Source organism: Sinohyriopsis cumingii, chromosome 1, assembly GCF_028554795.1.
Source record: "Sinohyriopsis cumingii isolate HCF-2022 chromosome 1, ASM2855479v2, whole genome shotgun sequence".
In the NCBI taxonomy this organism is placed as follows: Eukaryota; Metazoa; Mollusca; class Bivalvia; order Unionida; family Unionidae; genus Sinohyriopsis; species Sinohyriopsis cumingii.
In genome coordinates this window covers 171,426,832-171,450,467 of record NC_142961.1, presented here as the reverse complement: position 1 = coordinate 171,450,467, position 23,636 = coordinate 171,426,832, and the positions used below count along the sequence as shown (strand labels likewise).

Here is a 23,636-nt window from a genome sequence, read left to right as displayed (position 1 = left end):
CTGCAAATGTATCTTATTCAGGCCCGATATTGAATAGTGTACCTTATTGCAGGTATATCCAAGCATAATGTACCTAATGTCTCTGTGTATCCAAGCTAGTCCTACTAATGTATAATGCACCTGATGTCCCTGTGCATCCATGCTAGTCCTGCCATTGTATAATGCACCTAATGTCTTGGTCTATCCAAGCTATTCATATCATTGCATAATGCACCTAATGTCCCTGTGTATCCAAGCTAGTCCTATCATTGCATAATGCACCTAATGTCCCTGTGTATCTAAGCTAGTCCTACCACTGCATAATGCACCTAATGTCCCTGTGTATCCAAGCTAGTCCTATCATTGCATAATGCACCTAATGTCCCTGTGTATCTAAGCTAGTCCTACCACTGCATAGTGCACCTAATGTCCCTGTGCATCCAAGCTAGTCCTATCATTGCATAATGCACCTAATGTCCCTGTGCATCCAAGCTAGTCATATCATTGCATAATGCACCTAATGTCCCTGTGCATCCAAGCTAGTCCTATCATTGCATAATGCACCTAATGTCCCTGTGCATCCAAGCTAGTCCTATCATTGCATAATGCACCTAATGTCCCTGTGCATCCAAGCTTGTCTTACAATTGCATAATGCACCTAATGTCCCTGTGTATCCAAGCTAGTCCTATCATTGCATAATGCACCTAATGTCCCTGTGCATCCAAGCTAGTCCTATCATTGCATAATGCACCTAATGTCCCTGTGCATCCAAGCTAGTCCTATCATTGCATAATGTGCCTAATGTCCCTGTGTATCCAAGCTAGTCCTATCATTGCATAATGCACCTAATGTCCCTGTGCATCCAAGCTAGTCCTATCATTGCATAATGCACCTAATGTCCCTGTGCATCCAAGCTAGTCATATCATTGCATAATGCACCTAATGTCCCTGTGCATCCAAGCTAGTCCTATCATTGCATAATGCACCTAATGTCCCTGTGCATCCAAGCTAGTCCTATCATTGCATAATGCACCTAATGTCCCTGTGCATCCAAGCTTGTCTTACAATTGCATAATGCACCTAATGTCCCTGTGTATCCAAGCTAGTCCTATCATTGCATAATGCACCTAATGTCCCTGTGCATCCAAGCTAGTCCTATCATTGCATAATGCACCTAATGTCCCTGTGCATCCAAGCTAGTCCTATCATTGCATAATGTGCCTAATGTCCCTGTGTATCCAAGCTAGTCCTATCATTGCATAATGCACCTAATGTCCCTGTGCATCCAAGCTAGTCCTATCATTGCATAATGTGCCTAATGTCCCTGTGTATCCAAGCTAGTCCTATCATTGCATAATGCACCTAATGTCCCTGTGTATCCAAGCTAGTCCTATCAATGCATAATGCACCTAATGTCCCTGTGCATCCAAGCTTGTCTTACCATTGTATAATGCACCAGCAGATCTTGGTCTACTTTGTTCTTATGATTTTAAATGAGCAACATGGGTCTCGGTTTCCAGTGTGAGCAACATGGGTCTTGGTTTCCAGTGTGAGCAACATGGGTCTTGGTTTCCAATGTGAGCAACATGGATCTTGGTTTCCAGTGCATTCTGTCATGGTTGATCTATATCTGCTTTGTTTCTTGTGATAGTAAATGAACAGGGTAAACTCCACGGTAATCTTCCATTCTTTGCTCTAACAGCAGACATGAATCTACAGTGATTCATGTGATAGAACAGCATACACCCTGATATTCCAGTACATTGCATGAAAGTACATCTAGTTCATTCTGTGAGAGTACAGATGGGTTTACATTGTGTGATATTAAATAAAAATGATAGTCCCTGATCTTCCAATGCATTCTGTGGGACTACATCTGGAGTCCAGATTATATTGTGCAATATTAAATTAACAGGGTCATCCTTGATCTTCCAGTGCATTCACTGAGAGTACATCTAAATTGTTTTGTGATATTAAATTAACATTGTAGTCCTTGATCTTCCAGTGCATTCACTGAGAGTCTATCTAAATTGTTTTGTGATATTAAATTAACAGGGTAGCCCGTGATCTTCCAGTGCATTCACTGAGAGTCTATCTAAATTGTTTTGTGATATTAAATTAACAGTGTAGTCCTTGATCTTCCAGTGCATTCACTGAGAGTATATCTAAATTGTTTTGTGATATTAAATTAACAGGGTTGCCCTTGATCTTCCAGTGCATTCACTGAGAGTCTATCTAAATTGTTTTGTGATATTAAATTAACAGGGTTGCCCTTGATCTTCCAGTGCATTCACTGAGAGTCTATCTAAATTGTTTTGTGATATTAAATTAACAGTGTAGTCCTTGATCTTCCAGTGCATTCACTGAGAGTCTATCTAAATTGTTTTGTGATATTAAATTAACAGTGTAGTCCTTGATCTTCCAGTAAATTCTGTGAGAGTATATCTAAATTGTTTTGTGATATTAAATTAACAGGGTAGCCCGTGATCTTCCAGTGCATTCACTGAGAGTATATCTAAATTGTTTTGTGATATTAAATTAACAGGGTAGCCCGTGATCTTCCAGTGCATTCACTGAGAGTATATCTAAATTGTTTTGTGATATTAAATTAACAGTGTAGTCCTTGATCTTCCAGTGCATTCACTGAGAGTCTATCTAAATTGTTTTGTGATATTAAATTAACAGTGTAGTCCTTGATCTTCCAGTAAATTCTGTGAGAGTATATCTAAATTGTTTTGTGATATTAAATTAACAGGGTAGCCCGTGATCTTCCAGTGCATTCACTGAGAGTATATCTAAATTGTTTTGTGATATTAAATTAACAGTGTAGTCCTTGATCTTCCAGTGCATTCACTGAGAGTCTATCTAAATTGTTTTGTGATATTAAATTAACAGTGTAGTCCTTGATCTTCCAGTAAATTCTGTGAGAGTATATCTAAATTGTTTTGTGATATTAAATTAACAGGGTAGCCCTTGATCTTTCAGTGCATTCACTGAGAGTCTGTCTAAATTGTTTTGTGATATTAAATTAACAGTGTAGTCCTTGATCTTTCAGTGCATTCACTGAGAGTATATCTAAATTGTTTTGTGATATGAAATTAACAGTGTAGTCTTTGATCTTTCAGTGCATTCACTGAGAGTCTATCTAAATTGTTTTGTGATATTAGATTAACAGTGTAGTCCTTGATCTTCCAGTGCATTCACTGAGAGTCTATCTAAATTGTTTTGTGATATTAAATTAACAGTGTAGTCCTTGATCTTCCAGTAAATTCTGTGAGAACAGATCTGTTCATACTTGGGCAGTTGTTTTACTTGGATAAAAATAGAATAACAATTTGATCAAACTCATGCTGTTTTGTTAACACTTACAGGATAATTGTGCTAACTGTTAATAATTAAAGGATAATTATCTTAATTGCTGGATAATTACACTAATTATAAATAATTACAGGATAATTCCCCTAATTGTAAATAATTACAGGATAATTGCCCTGATCCTCAATAATTACAGGATAATTGCCCTAATTGTCAATAATTACAGGATAATTGCCCAAATTGTTCATATTTACAGGATAATTGCCTTAATTGTTTGTTACCTACTTGTATTGGTGGCATATGACTGATTTCTAAGTTTCCAAGGGGTCAGTAATCAAGAATCAGTTACCTCCCTTTGTCCATTGGTTACATGGAGTACTTAATATTTGCTTTAAATGCATTTCTTCAATCTTAAAATAATTAACCTCATTTCCTTTCCATACAAATATATAGCATCATTTAATACAGTATAAAAATATAACATAATTGCCTTTCCATATAAAAATATAATATAATTGCCTTATGTAAGTATTGTTGACTCTATGGTCATAAACTAAGTAAGAGGAATAAGTAAGTTTTGTAAAGTTTAACAAATAATTTCATTATCAAAGTTATAAACTGAAAATGTAAAAGGAACTTACAGTATTATGAATTGAATCCAAAATATTCCTAGAAAGTTCTTTTCAAGTCCCCAAAAAATTGAATGTTGCGAATGAATTTCAGATCCTCAAATACACTGGTCTGCCAACAGTCCTGATCTATCATAATATCATAAGGGTATTGTCCATAACTCTTTTGAACAATTTACATTGGTCCTAGAATAATATGTTAGTCCAATGAGCATGTTGTAGTTCCAGTGAATAATCCAAACAAATGGTTCATCTATAAAAATATCTAAACACATATTTAAATATGTCTGAAGACTGACGCTGTAACACGAACATAAGAAATAAGACTAACCAAAATTGTCCAGCTTCCTGTACTTATAAACAGGCATAAGAGGCAAAATGCATTTTGGTATTACTCCTACATGACTATTTGCAAATATCCCACAGCATTAAAAAAAAACTGACCTAACCCATCCAGTGGGAAATTACTTAATTTCTTCCAAGAATGCACCTGACCACACCAGCAAATGAGAAATTACCCCAAACTTGTCAACATGTTTAGTACTAATATTATTATTAGTAATTTGATCTTAGCTATTTATGGATCCTATGTAGTTTTGTCACTCTTGACTTATTCAAATAGAACCTACACACGAAAACAAATTTAGCTATAGATAATCACTACAACTTACATTTATGAATACAATTTATATAAATTATTGATATACATAATAATATAAAAATATAATGTCATTTCCTTTCCTTATAAAAATGTAGCATTTCCTTTCCATATAAAAATATAACATCATTTCCTTTTCATATAAAAATGTAACATCATTTCCTTTCCATATACAAATATAACATCATTTCTTTCCATATAAAAATAAAACATCATTTCCTTTCCATATAAAAATATAACATGTATCCTTTCAGTATAAAAATGTAACATCATTTCCTTTCCATATAAAAATGTAACATCATTTCCTTTCCATATTAAAAAAGTAACTTCATTTCCTTTCCATATAAAAATGTAACATCATTTCCTTTCCATATATAAATATTAACATCATTTCCTCTCCATATAAAAATATAACATCATTTCCTTTTTATATATTTTATTAAGATTTGTGTTACAAATAAGTAATATTCCTTTTCATATTGTTTATTTGTGCTACATATCAATAGTATTTTGAAAATCTGTTCTGTACATTGAAAAATGTTAACAGTGTAAGTGATTGCTAATATCAGTTTCTACTGGATAACAGTTTTGAATAGTTTGTGCTGTTCATTATTATTAGTGAATAGTTTGTGCTGTTCATTATTATTAGTGAATAGTTTGTGCTGTTCATTATTGTTAGTGAATAGTTTGTGCTGTTCATTATTATTAGTGAATAGTTTGTGCTGTTCATTATTATTAGTGAATAGTTTGTGCTGTTCATTATTATTAGTGAATAGTTTGTGCTGTTCATTATTATTAGTGAATAGTTTGTGCTGTTCATTATTATTAGTGATAATTCAGATGTTTTTGGATATTTTGTGTTTGTAAAATAACTTTCAAGCACGTTTCAGGAATATTAAACAATTCTGGAGTTTTTCACCATTATATCTCATTCCTGAATAAAAAGTTATGAGTTACAGACACCTAAGGATTGAATAGTTAATACAATAAAAGTTATAAAATTACAGACACCTAGGGATTAAATAGTAATTCAGTGACAGTTATAGAATTACAGACACCTATGAATAAATAGCTAATACAGTAAAACTCGTAGAGTTACAGACATCAAAGGATTGAATAGTTAATACAATAAAAGTTATCAAATTACAGACAACAAAGGATTGAGTAGTTTTACAACAAAAGTTATCAAATTACAGACATCAAAGGATTGAATAGCTAATACAATAAAAGTTATAGAATTATAGACACCAAAGGATTGAATAGCTAATACAATAAAAGTTATAGAATTATAGACACCTAAGGATTTGAATAATTATGCAATAAAAGCTATAGAATTACAGACACCAAAGGGCTGAGTAAATTATACATTAAAAGTTATAGAATTGAAATTAAATGGTCCTGCAATTGCTGACCTTGAAGGAAGTAACAATTTTAAAATATATTTGTACAGGTTTCCACTGCATTGGCTTTTGACATGGAGAGATCAAATAGGTCAGGGATTCCAATTCCAGTTTCAGCAAGGTCAAAGCAACCATGTAGAGGTCAGAGAGAAAAAGAAAATAAACCAACTGACGTGAAGGTAAGGAAACCAAAACCTTAGAAACAGTAACAAGAAAGACAGCAGCAAAATTAAAAAATACATGTAATAGCAGCAACACAAACATTAGCAATGACTGCAAATCATGATAAAAGACTATAGACACAAGGTGAGGTATTACTCATAGCTGTGGTGGCAGCAAAGTCCTTTATCAATGAAATATGATGACTTTGGTCCTACTTGCATCATGTGGTAGTAATCTGGACTATAAAAAATTAGGTTGAGCTGATCTATAAATGTGCATTGAGTTTATATTGAATCTCTTTCTGGTCAGAAAACTGAAGTTAATAGGTTCAGATTTCTTTTGAACAACCCATGGAAAATGTAAGCTCATGTCAGAGTGGGATTTTTTTCATTAGGGATCAAGATTTTTAAAGGAAACTTGGTATTTCATGACATGGAGCTAAAATAAATTGTGTTTTGTTTGCCTTAAATTCTAGTCATGATCTTAAATACTTTGAGATTCTTTTGAGTGCCAGAGACAGCACATAACTGTCCTTATGAAGGTACTGCCTTTAGTTTTGCAAACCAAACTGCATTTGAAAAATAAAGATTATTTCAGTTTCAGGAAAAGTGGAATATGATCACTTTAGAATCTCAGTTTTTTTTTTAAAAAATTGCATTAATTATGTATATGTAAAAAGCCCTTATTTAAATATCTACCCTTCTTAAATCTATTGACTGGACTGGCATTGAGATGGTTAAACAGTTGCTGCTGAAACATGTAATGAATGACTTGCGCTTGTATAACAAACTGTAATTAACATTTCTGCCTGGACTGTGGTTATTATGATAATGCAGGCCTGTGTTTCTCCAGGTGATACAGGTTAGGCCATTACCTCATAAAGAAAACTTTTCTTCACCAGTGTAAATACTTTCCCCTCATAAATATTACTAAAGAAATATGTGTCGAAAGGAGGGCAGTGGGCTAATTTGTAATAGCATTTTATATCAGTACCAGTCAGAGATATTTACTGCTACATTCCCATTGCAGCTACGTAAGAAAAAGTAAGATTCCACAGGGTATCATAGGCTTTTTAGATTTAGTTTTTGGTAGAGTTTGGATAAGAAAGATCAAGGATCTAGAGTGTCAAGTGTAAAAAGTTTTATCTAATTTTAACTCTTGTTAAATGTCATTTATGTTGCAGTTTATACTGTGAGAATATAACGGAACTGAGTTAGTGAATAGAAATTCCTGATTTGTACATAAGAAAGTGACAGTCTGTTTGGACTTGGAAGTTTCAAGTGTAAAAAAGAGGAAAGTAACTGAAATTTAAATATCAATAAAATTACTCAGATTTCGCACTTAATTATATTCCATTTTGGAGAAGCAGGCAGTATGTTGGATTCACTTTGTTCATACATCAATCAATATTCTCATCTGGTCTGCAACTTCTGTGCTACTAGCTCTTCTTTCTTGGCTTCAGACTTGCACTTTGAGTACATATTGTGATGAACATGTGTTGCACACCAAACCTAGGTTGCAATGACTACTTTTTTCATGTATTTGAAATTGGTTAAATATCATGTAGTCACCCTGGTTAAAATTTTGCCATCAAAGTTATTTGTATGGTACATAATAGCAATGGTATTCCCTGTGCACCAATACTGAACTGGTACAGTGACCTACTTTCTAAAATTTATTGATGACTACCTAGAAATTGTCTGGTTCCATCTTGTCCAGACTGTAACTCCTATATTATTAGACCTTTTGACATCAAACCTAGACTGCTTGTGTATCACAAGAAAATGTGGTTGCAGTAACCTACTATCCAGGATTTGTGAAATATTGGTTGAAAGGTATGGCTGTGCTCTGATTGTAATACCCATTAACCTGTTGTCACCAAAATTAAAGTGAAAGTCTGAACATGTGTCACACACCAAAGCTTGGTCACCGTGACCTGCTTTCCAGTATTGTCTAAAAATTACTTAATACATTGTGTCCATCCTTACTTTCCATGCTGTAATTTTTGTACTACTGCACCTGTTGGTATAAAACTTATTTTATGTTGATCTTCAAATGAGCTTCTGTTGTGCAGCAAAACTTGGTCAATGTGACCTACTTTCCATGAGCTAACACAATTTCATTACCTTATCACATATTTCCATCAAACTAAACACCAAGGGTACATCATAGGATTAACCTATTTCACACATCAAAACTAAGTCACTCAAACCTCTTTGCAGGATTTTGAATTTAAATATGGTGTTTTATGTAATTTCAAGATCTTTGAAAATTATAAACTTGTGTCACAGAAGTAGTGGTATCTTGGAAACTCAGCTTGGATAGTTTGCAGGGTGGAGCAACTGACAAGTATTAGGAAGGCTACAAGTTTTATGCCTGACCTCCAAATTATTAAAACACTTTCACACACAGATTTGGCTTATAGTTCTGATAGACCAGTCTGGATGGAGTTTGCATGCTTAATGAGGTTTGCATGCTTATGGTTGATTTATTATGAGGACTGTATCACAAAAGAAAAGAATGTTTAAATATTGTACCTGGATGTAGCTAGGAATATTGGCTGGGGTGTAAGGGCATCTTGGTAACACAAGAAAAGTAACTGTGCTGTGCAACAAAACTGGGTCACAATCTCAGCTTTTCAAGACATTCAGTCTGGATGGGTTTTGTGTGATATTCAGTCTGGATGGGTTTTCAAGACATTGTCTGTCTGGGGTTTGTGTGCTTTTCAGTCGGGATAGGGTTTGTGTGACGTTCAGTCTCAGCCTGGATGGGTGTGACATTCAATCTGGATGGCATTTGTGTGCTTTTCCATCTGGATGGCATTTGTGTGACATTCAGACTTGATGGGGTTTGTGTGCTTTTAGTCTGAGTGAATTTTGTATGACATTCAGTCTGGATGTGTTTTGTGTGAGATTCATTGTGAATGGGGTTTGTATGACATACAGTGGAAATGGGGTTTGTATGACATTCAGTCTGGATGTGTTTTGTGTGACATTCAATGTGAATGGGGTTTGTATGATATTCAGTGTGAATGGGGTTTGTATGACATTCAGTCTGGATGTGTTTTGTGTGACATTCAATGTGAATGGGGTTTGTATGACATTCAGTGTGGATGGGGTTTGTATGACATTCAGTCTGGATGTGTTTTGTGTGACATTCAATGTGAATGGGGTTTGTATGACATTCAGTGTGGATGGGGTTTGTATGACATTCAGTCTGGATGTGTTTTGTGTGACATTCAATGTGAATGGGGTTTGTATGACATTCAGTGTGGATGGGGTTTGTATGACATTCAGTCTGGATGTGTTTTGTGTGACATTCAATGTGAATGGGGTTTGTATGACATTCAGTCTGGACGTGTTTTGTATGACATTCAATGTGAATGGGGTTTGTATGACATTCAGTCTGGATGTGTTTTATGTGACATTCAATGTGAATGGGGTTTGTATGACATTCAGTCTGGATGTGTTTTGTGTGACATTCAATGTGAATGGGGTTTGTATGACATTCAGTCTGGATGTGTTTTGTGTGACATTCAATGTGAATGGGGTTTGTATGACATTCAGTGTGGATGGGGTTTGTATGACATTCAGTCTGGATGTGTTTTGTGTGACATTCAATGTGAATGGGTTTGTATGACATTCAGTCTGGACGTGTTTTGTGTGACATTCAATGTGAATGGGGTTTGTATGACATTCAGTCTGGATGTGTTTTGTGTGACATTCAATGTGAATGGGGTTTGTATGACATTCAGTCTGGATGTTTTGTGTGACATTCAATGTGAATGGGGTTTGTATGATATTCAGTGTGGATGGGGTTTGTATGACATTCAGTCTGGATGTGTTTTGTGTGACATTCAATGTGGATGGGGTTTGTGTGATATTCAATGTGAATGGGGTTTGTATGATATTCAGTGTGGATGGGGTTTGTATGACATTCAGTCTGGATGTGTTTTGTATGACATTCAATGTGGATGGGGTTTGTGTGACACTGAGTGTGGATGGGGTTTGTGTGATATTCAGTGTGAATGGGGTTTGTATGACATTCAGTCTGGATGTGTTTTGTATGACGTTCAATGTGGATGGGGTTTGTGTGACATTCAGTGTGAATGGGGTTTGTATGACATTCAGTCTGGACGTGTTTTGTATGACATTCAGTGTGGATGGGGTTTGTGTGACACTGAGTGTGGATGGGGTTTGTGTGACATTGAGTGTGGATGGGGTTTGTGTGACATTGAGTGGATGGGGTTGTGTGACATTGAGTTTGGATAGCATTTGTTTGACATTCAGTCTGGATGGGTTTGTGTGCTTTTCAGCTTAAATGGGTTTTGCGTGACATTCAGTCTGGATGGAGTTTGTGTTAATTTCAGTCTGGATGGGGTTTGTGTAACCTTAAGTCTAGATAGGGTTTGTGTGGCATTCATTCTGGATGGGGTTTGTGTGACCTTTGGTCTAGATAGGGTTTGTGTGCTTATAGTTGATTTAGACACAAGTACTATATCTTCGAAAAAAACAATAGACTTGTTAAATGTTTTTGTACCTTGACATTGATTGGAATACCTCAGCTGTGAGAGCCAAATGGTAGCACAGGGAAGGTTCTATGTTTGAACCCCATATTAGCAACATTTAGGAATTGTTATATAATTGTGAAGACATAACTTTTTATGTTGGTTATATGCAGCTTTATGTCTCAATCAAATAAATAAAGGTGGATAAGCATAAACAATGTCTGAATGATGATGTTTGCAACTCCTGTTGTCCTTTATTTGGCGTTTCAAACCATCAGCTTCAGACAAAATTGAATCATATGGTTGGTTGTTGCCAAGTAAAGTCACGAAAGGTTGTCTATCATAATGTAGTACAAACTCTCAGAAAGCCCTGACAGGTCTTGAAAAATATAAATTGTCACTTGCCCTTCTGAACATAAAACTGTAAATTATATATCATTTTTACTGTACTGGTCTTAGACTTGAAATGCTTATTGGATGGCCTGCTGTCCATCTTTCATCATTTATCTGTTAACATGAGTTTGTTATTAGTGTTGTCAATCTTTCATCATTTGTCTGTTAACATGAGTTTGTTATTAGTGTTATCCATCTTCCATCATTTGTCTGTTAACATGAATTTGTTATTACTCTTGTCCATCTTTCATCATTTGTCTTTTAACATGAGTTTGTTATTACTGTTGTCCATCTTTCATCATTTGTCTTTATCATGAATTTGTTATTACTGTTGTCCATCTTTCATCATTTGTCTGTAAACATGAGTTTGTTATTACTGTTGTCCATCTTTCATCATTTATCTGTTAACATGAGTTTGTTATTACTGTTGTCAATCTTTCATCATTTGTATTTTAATATGAGTTTGTTATTACTGTTGTCCATCTTTCATCATTTGTCTGTTAGCATGAATTTGTTATTACTGTTGTCCATCTTTCATCATTTATCTGTTAACATGAGTTTGTTATTACTGTTGTCAATCTTTCATCATTTGTCTGTTAACATGAGTTTGTTATTAGTGTTATCCATCTTCCATCATTTGTCTTTTAACATGAGTTTGTTATTACTGTTGTCCATCTTTCATCATTTGTCCACCATTAATACTGGCCACCATGTATAGCCTATCGTGTGCTGAAAAATGGCGTTAAACCCTACAACAGCAGCAACAGCAGTTCATCATTTGTCTGCTAACATGAGTTTCTTATTACTGTTGTCCATCTTTCATCATTTGTCTGTTAACATGAGTTTGTTATTACTGTTGTCCATCTTTCATCATTTGTCCACCATTAATACTGGCCGCCATGTATAGCCTATCGTGTGCTGAAAAATGGCGTTAAACCCTACAACAGCAGCAACAGCAGTTCATCATTCGTCTGCTAACATGAGTTTCTTATTACTGTTGTCCATCTTTCATCATTTGTCTGTTAACATGAGTTTGTTATTACTGTTGTCCATCTTTCATCATTTGTCCACCATTAATACTGGCCGCCATGTATAGCCTATCGTGTGCTGAAAAATGGCGTTAAACCCTACAACAGCAGCAACAGCAGTTCATCATTTGTCTGCTAACATGAGTTTCTTATTACTGTTGTCCATCTTTCATCATTTGTCAGTTAGCATGAATTTGTTATTACTGTTGTCCATCTTTCATCATTTGTCTGTTAGCATGAATTTGTTATTACTGTTGTCAATCTTTCATCATTTGTCTTTTAACATGAGTTTGTTATTACTGTTGTCCATCTTTCATCATTTGTCTGTTAGCATGAATTTGTTATTACTGTTGTCCGTCTTTCATCATTTGTCTGTTAGCATGAATTTGTTATTACTGTTGTCCATCTTTCATCATTTGTCTGTTAACATGAGTTTGTTATTAGTGTTGTCAATCTTTCATCATTTGTCTGTTAACATGAGTTTGTTATTACTGTTGTCCATCTTTCATCATTTGTCCACCATTAATACTGGCCACCATGTATAGCCTATCGTGTGCTGAAAAATGGCATTAAACCCTACAACAGCAGCAACAGCAGTTCATCATTTGTCTGCTAACATGAGTTTCTTATTACTGTTGTCCATCTTTCATCATTTGTCTGTTAACATGAGTTTGTTATTACTGTTGTCCATCTTTCATCATTTGTTCACCATTAATACTGGCCGCCATGTATAGCCTATCGTGTGCTGAAAAATGGCATTAAACCCTACAACAGCAGCAACAGCAGTTCATCATTTGTCTGCTAACATGAGTTTCTTATTACTGTTGTCCATCTTTCATCATTTGTCTGTTAGCTTGAGTTTGTTATTACTGGTGTCCATCTTCCATCATTTGTCTGTTAACATGAGTTTGTTATTACTGTTGTCCATCTTCCATCATTTGTCTGTTAGCTTGAGTTTGTTATTACTGTTGTCAATCTTTCATCATTTGTCTGTTAGCATGAATTTGTTATTACTGTTGTCAATCTTTCATCATTTGTCTGTTAGCATGAATTTGTTATTACTCTTGTCCATCTTCCATCATTTGGCTTGAGTTTGTTGTTACTGTTGTACATCTTTCATCATTTGTCTGTTAACATGAGTTTGTTATTACTGTTGTCAATCTTTCATCATTTGTCTGTTAACATGAGTTTCTTATTACTGTTGTCCATCTTTCATCATTTGTCTGTTAGCATGAATTTGTTATTAGTGTTGTCCATCTTCCATCATTTGTCTGTTAACATGAGTTTGTTATTACTGTTGTCAATCTTTCATCATTTGTCTGTTAATATGAGTTTCTTATTACTATTGTCAATCTTTCATCATTTGTCTGTTAACATGAGTTTGTTATCACTGTTGTCAATCTTTCATCATTTGTCTGTTAATATGAGTTTCTTATTACTATTGTCAATCTTTCATCATTTGTCTGTTAACATGAGTTTGTTATTACTGTTGTCAATCTTTCATCATTTGTCTGTTAACATGAGTTTGTTATTACTGTTGTCAATCTTTCATCATTTGTCTGTTAACATGAGTTTGTTATTACTGTTGTCCATCTTCCATCATTTGTCTGTTAACATGAGTTTCTTATTACTGTTGTCAATCTTTCATCATTTGTCTGTTAGCATGAATTTGTTATTACTGTTGTCAATCTTTCATCATTTGTCTGTTAGCATGAATTTGTTATTACTGTTGTCAATCTTTCATCATTTGTCTGTTAACATGAGTTTGTTATTACTGTTGTCCATCTTCCATCATTTGTCTGTTAGCATGAGTTTGTTATTACTGTTGTCAATCTTTCATCATTTGTCTGTTAACATGAGTTTGTTATTACTGTTGTCAATCTTTCATCATTTGTCTGTTAACATGAGTTTGTTATTACTGTTGTCAATCTTTCATCATTTGTCTGTTAACATGAGTTTGTTATTACTGTTGTCCATCTTCCATCATTTGTCTGTTAGCATGAGTTTGTTATTACTGTTGTCAATCTTTCATCATTTGTCTGTTAACATGAGTTTGTTATTACTGTTGTCAATCTTTCATCATTTGTCTGTTAACATGAGTTTGTTATTACTGTTGTCCATCTTTCATCATTTGTCTGTTAGCTTGAGTTTGTTATTACTGTTGTCCATCTTTCATCATTTGTCTGTTAGCTTGAGTTTGTTATTACTGTTGTCCATCTTTCATCATTTGTCTGTTAGCATGAATTTGTTACTAGTGTTGTCCATCTTCCATCATTTGTCTGTTAGCATGAGTTTGTTATTACTGTTGTCCATCTTTCATCATTTGTCTGTTAGCTTGAGTTTGTTATTACTGTTGTCCATCTTCCATCATTTGTCTGTTAGCATGAATTTGTTATTAGTGTTGTCCATCTTCCATCATTTGGCTTGAGTTTGTTATTACTGTTGTCCATCTTCCATCATTTGTCTTGAGTTTGTTATTACTGCTGCCATAAAACGATCTATAGCTGCAATAAAATCTGTGATGGACTTCCATAAGATAGAGCCAAAGTCCACTAGACTGGGGGAAATCCACCAGGCTGAGTGGACTTCAACTACTCACATTAGGTACCTAATCCCTACCCTTCTGTCCATGACCACAAGATTGAAAGGGCAGTCCATAAAACACAATGTGTATACTATAGTTGTTTCTCATGGAAAGTCATATCAGCCTGGTTTTCACCAGATTCTTTTTTGGTGTCTAGTTGGCCTATAGGACAATGATAAATATCTGATATCCAATATGGCCATCATTTTGGTGTCTAGTTGGCCTATAGGACAATGATAATTATCTGATATCCAATAAGGCCATCATTTTGGTGTCTAGTTGGCCTATAGGACAATGATAATTATCTGATATCCAATATGGCCATCATTTTGGTGTCTAGTTGGCCTACAGGACAATTATAATTATCTGATATCCAATATGGCCATCATTTTGGTGTCTAGTTGGCCTATAGGACAATGATAATTATCTGATATCCAATATGGCCATAATTTTGGTGTCTAGTTGGCCTATAGGACAATGATAATTATCTGATATCCAATATGGCCATAATTTTGGTGTCTAGTTGGCCTATAGGACAATAATAATTATCTGATATTCAATATGGCCATAATTTTGGTGTCTAGTTGGCCTATAGGACAATGATAATTATCTGATATCCAACATGGCCACTATGGTGGCTAATGTAGAATTATTTCAGTTTTGTAAAATATCAGTGATGGTTTCAGCAGTAGGAAATCAGAATAAAGAAAATAAGGGTCTTACCTTGAATTTGCTTAAGTTCTGTTTGTTCAGTACTTGTCCTTACTCATCATCTACGATTCAGCTGGACTAGCAGATGAGTGGACATTTTTAAGTCCTTCATTCAAGTCCAGCCAAACTGTTATTGCTGTGACTGTCATCGTTTGCTTGAGAGCAGACTGAGGCACCTTAATTTGATTGAATTTAATAACATTTTTTATGTTGGTGATAAAACCCTGTGATGAAAGTATTATGGTGGATATCTGGAATGGAAATTGGGCAGATACCTTATATATCAGAAAAATGTGCATGGCCGTGACAACCACTATGTGACCAATAATTCACCTCCATGAAATTTTCAGAAATAACCGATTTTTTTTTTCTAGCATGTTTGCATTAGATATATGATAAAACTGTTGAGATATGACCTGGACTCAAAGGCAGCAGGGATATTAATAGGGATAGGCTAGAGCTGTCGCCTTCAGAAATGTACAGTATATACTTACTTATAAGTCAAGTCAAATTGCAAACTGCACAGACCCAGATCTGCTGTCAAATCTTGTTCCTGCCAGTGATGGTCTATGTAGTTTGTTTGGAGCAGTCAAGAGTCCTGATTAGCTGGCACATTTGTTAGATCAGGGTCTTGATGTCTTCCACTTGTACATGAGTGTTATGCAATACTCATTATGTGATGTTAGATCAGGGTCTTCCACTTGTACATGAGTATTATGCAGTACTCATTATGTGAAGTTTTTATTTGATACATCTTAAGATCCATGTATAAGTGTGTAAAAAGTTTGCACTCTCTTTAATACCAGAGTGATCTTTTCATTGCCAGAGGACAGACCATTTTGTTATGCTACAAATTACAATAATTTCATCTGAATATGAGACACATAATCATACTTATACCTGAATCTGACATGACAGTTCAGTATCCATTTCAGGTGTCATCCATTTCAAACTGGAAATGTAAATATTACTAAGTATATACCTCAAAAAAAAGCTCTTATGTGATTAGTACAGACCTAGATCCACAATACGTACTGAACCTGCTGATCATGGTCTGTAGTGCATCTAGATCCACCAGTAGATATTGAACTTGCAGACCATAGTGATAGTGATCTAGATTGAAGAGTTGAACCTGAACCTGCAGATAATGGTCAATAGTGACTTAGAACATTAGGACATCCTGAACCTGCAGATTATGGTTTATAGTGACCTAGATTGAAGAGTAGGGCCTGAACCTGCAGATCATAGTCTATAGTGCCATGTCATGTTTAAGGTACATCTTTATGAAAGTTTTAAGTTTGGATCAACAGATTGATCAAACAACAGCCAATATTGGTTTAAACAGGTAAGCATTAGGTGGTTCTTCTAAGCAGACATTGATGGTAGCTATGACTTTTAATGCTGTCAGGCACCGACCTTAACATCTGTGTCACCTACCTCTGATTTGTAAGAATTGTTTGATGTGGCAGAGGTGAAATTCATCATCCTTAATATTTGCTATGGCAGACAGGTGGGTACGTATTTATCAGAAGTGTTTGCGGTTCATCAAGGGGACTTGTATAGTTTTATTTTTGACATCAGCTCCAAGAGTCACATATTTTAGGCTAAATTCATTAATGATAGACACCAGTTCAAAACTACACTTGTACTGATGGACATTGATTCTGATCTACCTTTGTAATGATGGACACTGGTACTAAGCCACCCTTCTACTGATGGACACTGACTAATTTATTGGTAGTAAGTTGCCCTTGTACCAAGGAAATCCTAAGTTGCTTCTGTAATGACGGACACTGGTATTAAACTAACCCTGAACTGATAGACACTGGTATTAACCTGTCCTTGTACTGATGGACACTGATATTAAGGTGTCCTTGTACTGATGGACACTGATTGTAAGCTGTCCTTTGTGCTTTGTACTGATGGACACTGGTATTAAGCTGTCCTTGTACTGATGGACACTGGTATTAAACTGTCATTGTAATGATGGATACTGGTATTAAGCTGTCGTTGTACTGATGGACACAGGTATTAAGCTGTCCTTGTACTGATGGACACTGGTATTAAGCTGTCCTTGTACTGATGGACACTGATATTAATCTGTCCTTGTACTGATGGACACTAGTATTAAGCTGTCGTTGTAATGATGGACACTGGTATTAAGCTGTCCTTGTACTGATGGACACTGGTATTAAGCTGTCATTGTAATGATGGATACTGGTATTAAGCTGTCGTTGTACTGATGGACACAGGTATTAAGCTGTCCTTGTACTGATGGACACTGGTATTAAGCTGTCCTTGTACTGATGGACACTGATATTAATCTGTCCTTGTACTGATGGACACTGGTATTAAGCTGTCGTTGTAATGATGGACACTGGTATTAAGCTGTCCTTGTACTGATGGACACTGGTATTGAGCTGTCCTTCTACTGATGGACACTGGTATTAAGCTGTTCTTGGACAGTGATTATATGCTACTTCTGTAATGATGGATACTGATATTATAGGGGCTGTACTGCACACATTTTCAAATTTTTTAATTTGCTTTCATTTTCTCCATTTGATCCAAAATGTAAAAAAAATGTAAATTAAGTTTGCACTCCCTCTGATAAAGTTGAAAATCACAGGTAGGGCTTTCCTTGTCTAAAAATAGAGCTTCACTATGTTAATATCATCATGTGACAAATCAAAATAGTTATCAAAAAAGAGGTGTAAATGGGATGAAAGTGAATGTTGATGCTTTCATATTATTTATGTGATAATAAAAGACCATGTGCTTCTGTCACCAGTGGGATGAAATCATTTTAATACATTATTATATTTTCTCATTGGAGTAAAGAATTTTTTATATGCAGTTTTAGAGCATTGGATAAAGCAAGTAATTTGTTGTGTAATGGGGTCATATCCAAGTTTTACCAAATGAAAGTTTATGTTATAACATCTCTCTCTCTCTCTCTCTCTCTCTCTCTCTCTCTCTCTCTCATTAAATAAAAGAAAATGATGATCCCTCTATCTGTTTATTTATGTGGTACAAACACACACTCATCCCAAATTCACCAATAGTGCAAGTTAAATGTTTGTAAGTGATGCTGTATAGGAGTTTTAACATGAATTAACAAGACATAATGGATCCACAGGCATATATGGATCCATAGACATAAATGGATCTACAGGCATATATGGATCCATAGACATAAATGGATCCACAGGCATATATGGATCCACAGACTGATAGAAAAAGTAAATCTTGTATCCATCCAACTTTATGGCATGATATATGGATGATGATGGAAATATTAAAATGGGTCATAACTCTTGACTCCATGTCAAAAAATAAAGGGAATTATCAAGGGTAAAGGAAACCTACTCTAAAAGGAAGCATGTATGGCTCACTAGGCTTCAATTGAAATAACAGTAAAAATAAAAGTAATCTGCAGGTTAAACTTTGCTCAGTTTAGCAAAAAACAAAAATTTGTGTATTTTCTATGGCACTGGTTGGCAGTGAAAAACATGGGCACACATACTTTGTTTTTGGTCGTATGTTCCCCCTGTTTGCATTACTCTCAAGGACTGCCCATTTCATTTTCAGGGTGGAATACTGTAACCCATCACTGCAAATTTACAGCCTTCAGATAGCTTTAAACAAAATCTTGCTCTAATTTGTGAAAAAAGGACATATTATATCCACATATATTAGTTGAATAGGATAAACAATCGTGAGGTAATACAAAAGAAATTCCAGTTTGAAAATAAATCCATGGTGCTCCCTCCTCTGTGAAAATAATTGTGTGGTCCCTTAGCAGATAGTTTATTTGTTCTCCATACTTACAGATTTACATGGTTACTGACTAGGGATCTCAACAGTTTCCAGGTTGTGATCCAGGAGAAGCATGCCCACATGGATCTAAGAGCCCAATGCATATGTCCTATCTTTATGAGAATCAATGCCATGTCCCTGCTTATCTGTTTGAATAATTTGTTTGGTTGGTTTTAAAAGTCCTTTATGTGATGTGATATGTGAGGGAAAAAAATGATAATGAATAAAGAATATAAAGTAAAAGAAGTTCATGAAGTATGATACTGTACTGAATGCATCTGCAGCCCATCAATGCAATGTACTCGGCTGAATGCATCTGCAGTCAATCAATGCACTGTATTCTGCTGAATGCATATGCAGTCCATCAATGGATTGTACTCTGCAGAATGCATCTGCAGTCAATCAATGCATTGTACTCTGCAGAATGCATCTGCAGTCCATCAATGTGCTGTACTCTGCAGAATGCATCTGCAGTCCATCAATGTGCTGTACTCTGCAGAATGCATCTGCAGTCAATCAATGCATTGTACTCTGCAGAATGCATCTGCAGTCCATCAATGTGCTGTACTCTGCAGAATGCATCTGCAGTCCATCAATGTGCTGTACTCTGCTGAATGCATCTGCAGTTCATCAGTGTGCTGCACTCTGCTGAATGCATCTGCAGTCTTTCAATGCACTGTAAAGAAATATTGAGTAAAGCATCTGCATTGTGGTTTAACAGGAACAGCTCTTTGTAACAAGCAATATTAATGATGTTAGAAATGGTTTCTAGTTATGTAGATAGCATGCACTGCAGCCATGCACTTAATTAAAGGTCACAAGGATAACAGTATTTATTTATGCATTCACTCTCACGCTATTTCCAGTAATAATAAGTTTAGTCTTTATATTGAATGCATATCAGTTCCTCCTCATTAATAATCTAGTGTTTGTATATGCCACTCATTCTCTTGTATCAACTTACTTTTTTGAACCATTTTCCGTTGAGTTGGAAATGTCCAACTCTATATTATTTTATTATTACTGTCTTCTTCATCAGACTAGCCCCATCTGTATTTTCCACAAAGAACAATTCTTCTTCTGGGATGGCCATCTTGACTAGTTTTATGTTTTCATGGAATCATGAGGTTCTAAGGTAACAGCTGCAGATAATTGAATATGTATTCATTATTCTTGTGTGTTATTTATAGAACTCAAAAATGATGTCACTACTTTTCAAATCTGGAAGTTTTACTTGGATTATATATGCAAGTCCAAATGTTTGACATGTACTGTGTGGGGCAGAAAGTCCAAATGTTTGACATTTACTTTATGGGGCAGAAAGTCCAAATGTTTGACATGTACTGTATGGGGAAGAAAGTCCAAATGTTTGACATCTACTGGATGGGGCAGAAAGTCCAAATGTTTGACATGTACCTTATGGGGCAGAAACTCCAAATGTTTGACATGTACTGTATGGGGCAGAAAGTCCAAATGTTTGACATTTACTTTATGGGGCAGAAAGTCCAAATGTTTGACATCTACTGGATGGGGCAGAAAGTCCAAATGTTTGACATTTACTTTATGGGGCAGAAGGTCCAAATGTTTGACATGTACTTTATGGGGCAGGAACTCCAAATGTTTGACATTTACTTTATGGGGCAGAAAGTCCAAAATGTTTGACATGTACTGTATGGGGCAGAAACTCCAAATGTTTGACATGTACTTTATGGGGCAGAAACTCCAAATGTTTGACATGTACTTTATGGGGAAGAAAGTCTACATGTTTGACATGTACAATAATGGGCAGAAAGTCCAAATGTTTGACATCTACTGGATGGGGCAGAAAGTCCAAATGTTTGACATGTACCTTATGGGGCAGAAACTCCAAATGTTTGACATTTACTTTATGGGGCAGAAAGTCCAAATGTTTGACATGTACTTTATGGGGCAGGAACTCCAAATGTTTGACATTTACTTTATGGGGCAGAAAGTCCAAAATGTTTGACATGTACTGTATGGGGCAGAAACTCCAAATGTTTGACATGTACTTTATGGGGCAGAAACTCCAAATGTTTGACATGTACTTTATGGGGAAGAAAGTCTACATGTTTGACATGTACTATAATGGGCAGAAAGTCAAAATGTTTGGCATTTGCTTTAATGGCAGAAGGTTTTGTTTAATCAAGATAACACACCTTAGGAGTTTTCTGGAATTTTATATTTTTTCATATTATACAGTAGTGTACCTTTAAGATACCCTTGAACTGATGGACACTGATTCTAACCAATCTCTGTAATGATGGACACTGATTCTAAGCAACCTCTGTAATGATGGATACTGATTCTAAGCAACCTCTTTAATGATGGATACTGATTCTAAGCAACCTCTGTAATGATGGACACTGATTCTAAGCAACCTCTGTAATGATGGATACTGATTCTAAGCAACCTCTGTAATGATGGACACTGATTCTAAGCAACCTCTGTAATGATGGACACTGATTCTAAGCAACCTCTTTAATGACAGATACTGATTCTAAGCAACCTCAGTAATGATGGACACTGATTCTAAGCAACCTCTGTAATGATGGATACTGATTCTAAGCAACCTCTTTAATGATGGATACTGATTCTAAGCAACCTCTGTAATGATGGACACTGATTCTAAGCAACCTCTGTAATGATGGATACTGATTCTAAGCAACCTCTGTAATGATGGACACTGATTCAAAGCAACCTCTGTAATGATGGACACTGATTCTAAGCAACCTCTTTAATGACAGATACTGATTCTAAGCAACCTCTGTAATGATGGACACTGATTCTAAGCAACCTCTGTAATGATGGATACTGATTCTAAGCAACCTCTTTAGTGATGGATACTGATTCTAAGCAACCTCTGTAATGATGGACACTGATTCTAAGCAACGTCTGTAATGATGGATACTGATTCTAAGCAACCTCTGTAATGATGGACACTGATTCTAAGCAACCTCTGTAATGATGGACACTGATTCTAAGCAACCTCTTTAATGACGGATACTGATTCTAAGCAACCTCTGTAATGATGGACACTGATTCTAAGCAACCTCTGTAATGATGGATACTGATTCTAAGCAACCTCTGTAATGATGGACACTGATTCTAAGCAACCTCTGTAATGATGGAGACTGATTCTAAGCAACTTCTGTAATGATGGATACTGATTCTAAGCAACCTCTGTAATGATGGACACTGATTCTAAGCAACCTCTGTAATGATGGACACTGATTCTAAGCAACCTCTGTAATGATGGATACTGATTCTAAGCAACCTCTGTAATGATGGATACTGATTCTAAGCAACCTCTGTAATGATGGACACTGATTCTAAGCAACCTCTGTAATGATGGACACTGATTCTAAGCAACTTCTGTAATGATGGATACTGATTCTAAGCAACCTCTTTAATGATGGACATTGATTCTAAGGTACCCTGGTAATTATGGGCACTGATTTTAAGCTACCTCTGTAGTTATGGACACGGATTCTAAGTTACCTCTATATTGATAAATACTGATTCTAAGTTAATTTTTTACTGATGGACACTGATTCTAAGATGACCCTGAACTGATGGACACTAATTCCAATATACCTGTATAATGATGGATTGGTTGTGAGCTACCTTTGTAATGTAGGACTATGATTTTATGTTACCTCTGAACTAAAGAACGCACAGGGACCCAGTTATCTCCACACAAGTACTTTTTGTGATTATAGATCAAATACAGAAAGACTGAATAACATTATCTCATAATCTCTAGTCAAGATAGTCATTGAGATTATTGTTATATCCACCATCCAATTACTATTTTGTCTGCCATCAGATTACTGTTGTCTCTGCCATCTGATAGTTTATTCATGTACAGCTGTATTGTGTCCACTACTGAATGGCTAGAAGACATTGCTGCTTTAACACCAGTGACATCAAGCTTACACTGAGGGCTGATTTCCTTTCACCGTCTTATCTAGGAAGGCATCCCAAGCCATGGTTCCTGAATATTGATACATCTAAAAACATATGCCGTCAAGAATGGAACATAAATTATGATATCCCAAAACATTTCCTGTCAGGAATAAACCATAAATTACCTTCATAAATAGATACCTGATATGGTAAATTTCAGTTTTGTCAAAAGGATTATCTCTTTTGGTTTATCTTCTAACTTTAAGCTTAACACTTGAGCCAGGATTAAAGAGCATTTTGTCTGATGACTTTTGCCTGAAAGGATTTAGTTGCATGGTAATGTCTGTGTTTTGTGCCCACTGGTTTCAGTAGGAAAATGGACAGTTAATTAGTTGTGTTATAGATGACTGCACACATTTACTAATTGATTATTGGTAATAGATTATCAGTCAAGTAGAACATTATTTTGCTTACTTATTTAAATAATCAACCTTTATTTCCTTTAAAGCAGTGTTATTTTTTG

General features: G+C 35.4%; 1 protein-coding gene across 1 annotated transcript in view; it reads left to right on the top strand.

Annotated features, from left to right (window-relative positions):
• LOC149808382 (uncharacterized) overlaps positions 1 to 23,636 on the top strand; it is a 425,114-nt gene that overhangs the window by 44,206 nt on the left and 357,272 nt on the right. Inside the window, exon 2 of the mRNA XM_089968015.1 lies at positions 6,033 to 6,161. Coding sequence (XP_089824141.1) covers positions 6,033 to 6,161 — 129 coding nt within the window. The remainder of the gene's footprint in view (positions 1 to 6,032; positions 6,162 to 23,636) is intronic.